We start from the raw sequence: 783 nt of genomic DNA on the forward strand, positions 1-783 counted from the left end.
GGGGGGGTCCTGAGTGGGGGGCTGGAGGAGCAGGGGGGTTCCCCATGGGTACAAGGTGGAGGGTCCCTCTCTGACGGTCTGCACCCCCTCATGGCCTCCCTCTTCCTTGCAGAGAAGAAGATGGGGCAGGAGGAGCTGAAGCTGGAGCGGGCACGGGACAGTAGTGAGGGTGAGGCCCAGCAGGCATGGGCTGAGGGGGCAGCTCTGCTCCCCTGGCCTCCCCAGCACCCCCACTCCCCACGTGGGGGCTGTGCCTACCTCCTCCTCCTCTCCCAGGCTGCTACTTTGACGGGGACAAGACATGGCGAGGCTCTGGCACGCGCTGGCACCCTGTTGTGCCCCCCTTTGGCCTCATCAAATGTGCCATTTGCACCTGCAAGGTGAGTGTGGGTCCTAGTCGTCCGCCTCAGACCCCCACCCTGGTTTGGCAGCAGAGCTGCCCTGGCACCCTTGGTGGCTGCCCTGAGCTGCCGGGCACTGTAGCAGGGGCTCAAACCAAGGAGGGGGGTGTGTGCCTTGTACCGACTGTCCCGTGCCCCCCGTGAGCCCCCTGCGCTCCCCACAGGGCACCACGGGTGAAGTGCACTGCGAGAAGGTGCAGTGCCCACGGCTCACCTGTGCCAACCCCGTGCGCGCCAGCCCCTCCGACTGCTGCAAGCAGTGCCCAGGTACCTGCACCCCCCTCCTGCCCTCAGCTCTCCTGGCACCCCCGGCACTGGCCCCTGCACCTCCCCATGCCACCGCTGGCGATGCCGTGGGGTGCCCCTGCCCCAGGCATGCCCC

At 68.1% G+C, this 783-nt stretch overlaps 1 protein-coding gene across 1 annotated transcript in view; it reads left to right on the forward strand.

Annotated features, from left to right (window-relative positions):
- The window catches only part of CHRD (chordin), a 37,549-nt gene that overhangs the window by 35,950 nt on the left and 816 nt on the right, over positions 1-783 (forward strand). The window contains 3 exon segments of the mRNA XM_019474309.1: positions 113-169; positions 277-380; positions 566-668. Of these exon segments, the coding sequence (XP_019329854.1) occupies positions 113-169; positions 277-380; positions 566-668 (264 nt within the window).

Source organism: Aptenodytes forsteri, unplaced genomic scaffold, assembly GCF_000699145.1.
Source record: "Aptenodytes forsteri isolate BGI_AS27 unplaced genomic scaffold, ASM69914v1 Scaffold72, whole genome shotgun sequence".
Classification (NCBI taxonomy): Eukaryota; Metazoa; Chordata; class Aves; order Sphenisciformes; family Spheniscidae; genus Aptenodytes; species Aptenodytes forsteri.